This window comes from Gigantopelta aegis, chromosome 1 (assembly GCF_016097555.1).
Source record: "Gigantopelta aegis isolate Gae_Host chromosome 1, Gae_host_genome, whole genome shotgun sequence".
NCBI classification, from domain to species: domain Eukaryota; kingdom Metazoa; phylum Mollusca; class Gastropoda; order Neomphalida; family Peltospiridae; genus Gigantopelta; species Gigantopelta aegis.
Genome location: NC_054699.1, coordinates 46,180,266 through 46,181,404, shown reverse-complemented (window position 1 = coordinate 46,181,404; position 1,139 = coordinate 46,180,266). Strand labels below are relative to the sequence as shown.

Below are 1,139 nucleotides of genomic sequence, written 5' to 3'. Positions count from 1 at the left end.
ACTATAATTACACTGTGTTTCGGTTCCCCGTTAACACAAACGGACTATAATTACACTGTGTTTCGGTTCCCCGTTAACACAAACGGACTATAATTACACTATGTTTCGGTTTCCCGTTAACACAAACGGACTATAATTACACTATGTTTCGGTTCCCCGTTAACACAAACGGACTATAATTACACTATGTTTTCCAATGGAACCACAATGGCTCTAGCAGTTTTATTCATCTTTCTAAGCCATTGCCATTTTAGGAAACACTTTACCTGCCTTTGACCATGAAACACTCAAAGGGATGGCCGCTGTTGACCAGGGAACACTCAAAGAGATGACCGCTGTTGACCAGGGAACACTCAAAGGGATGACCGCTGTTGACCAGGGAACACTCAAAGGGATGACCGCTGTTGACCAGGGAACACTCAAAGGGATGGCCGCTGTTGACCAGGGAACACTCAAAGGGATGACCGCTGTTGACCAGGGAACACTCAAAGGGATGACCGCTGTTGACCAGGGAACACTCAAAGGGATGACCGCTATTAACCAGGGAACACACAAAGGGATGACCGCTATTGACCAGGGAACACTCAAAGGGATGGCCGCTGTTGACCAGGGAACACTAAAAGGGATGACCGCTGTTGACCAGGGAACACACAAAGGGATGACCGCTGTTGACCAGGGAACACTCAAAGGGATGGCCCTTGTTGACCAGGGAACACTCAAAGGGATGACCGCTGTTGACCAGGGAACACTCAAAGGGATGACCGCTGTTGACCAGGGAACACACAAAGGGATGACCGCTGTTGACCAGGGAACACACAAAGGGATGTAAACTAACAAAATACATCTAATACACGTCTCTTTACCTCCAGGTGCTGTGATGGACAGTATGCAGTATCCAATATAGTCCGAAGGGACGTAGAAAGTGTGGTTCTTTCTGCATCCGAATATTATTACATACCATATATATAGCTGGTATTCAAAACTTGTTGAACAATGTTTCAACCGCTTCTCAACCGAAATAGCGCAACAAATTGACACACAAACCAAAAATGTATAACCAACCGTACTCACTAAATCCTGATTGAAGTAATTGCATCATTATTAACAAAATAAATCTTCCAACGACAACTTTAAAAATG

General features: G+C 44.9%; 1 protein-coding gene across 1 annotated transcript; it reads left to right on the top strand.

Annotated features, from left to right (window-relative positions):
• Positions 1-295: 295 nt before the first annotated feature.
• Positions 296-829, top strand: LOC121383767. Its single transcript, XM_041513891.1, has one exon. It carries the CDS (start codon positions 296-298, stop codon positions 827-829), a length of 534 nt encoding a protein of 177 aa, XP_041369825.1.
• Positions 830-1,139: the final 310 nt, after the last annotated feature.

Excerpts from the sequence above, each read along its gene's own strand:
- LOC121383767 (XM_041513891.1), top strand. The coding sequence starts at position 296 with ATGGCCGCTGTTGACCAGGGAACACTCAAAGAGATGACCGCTGTTGAC.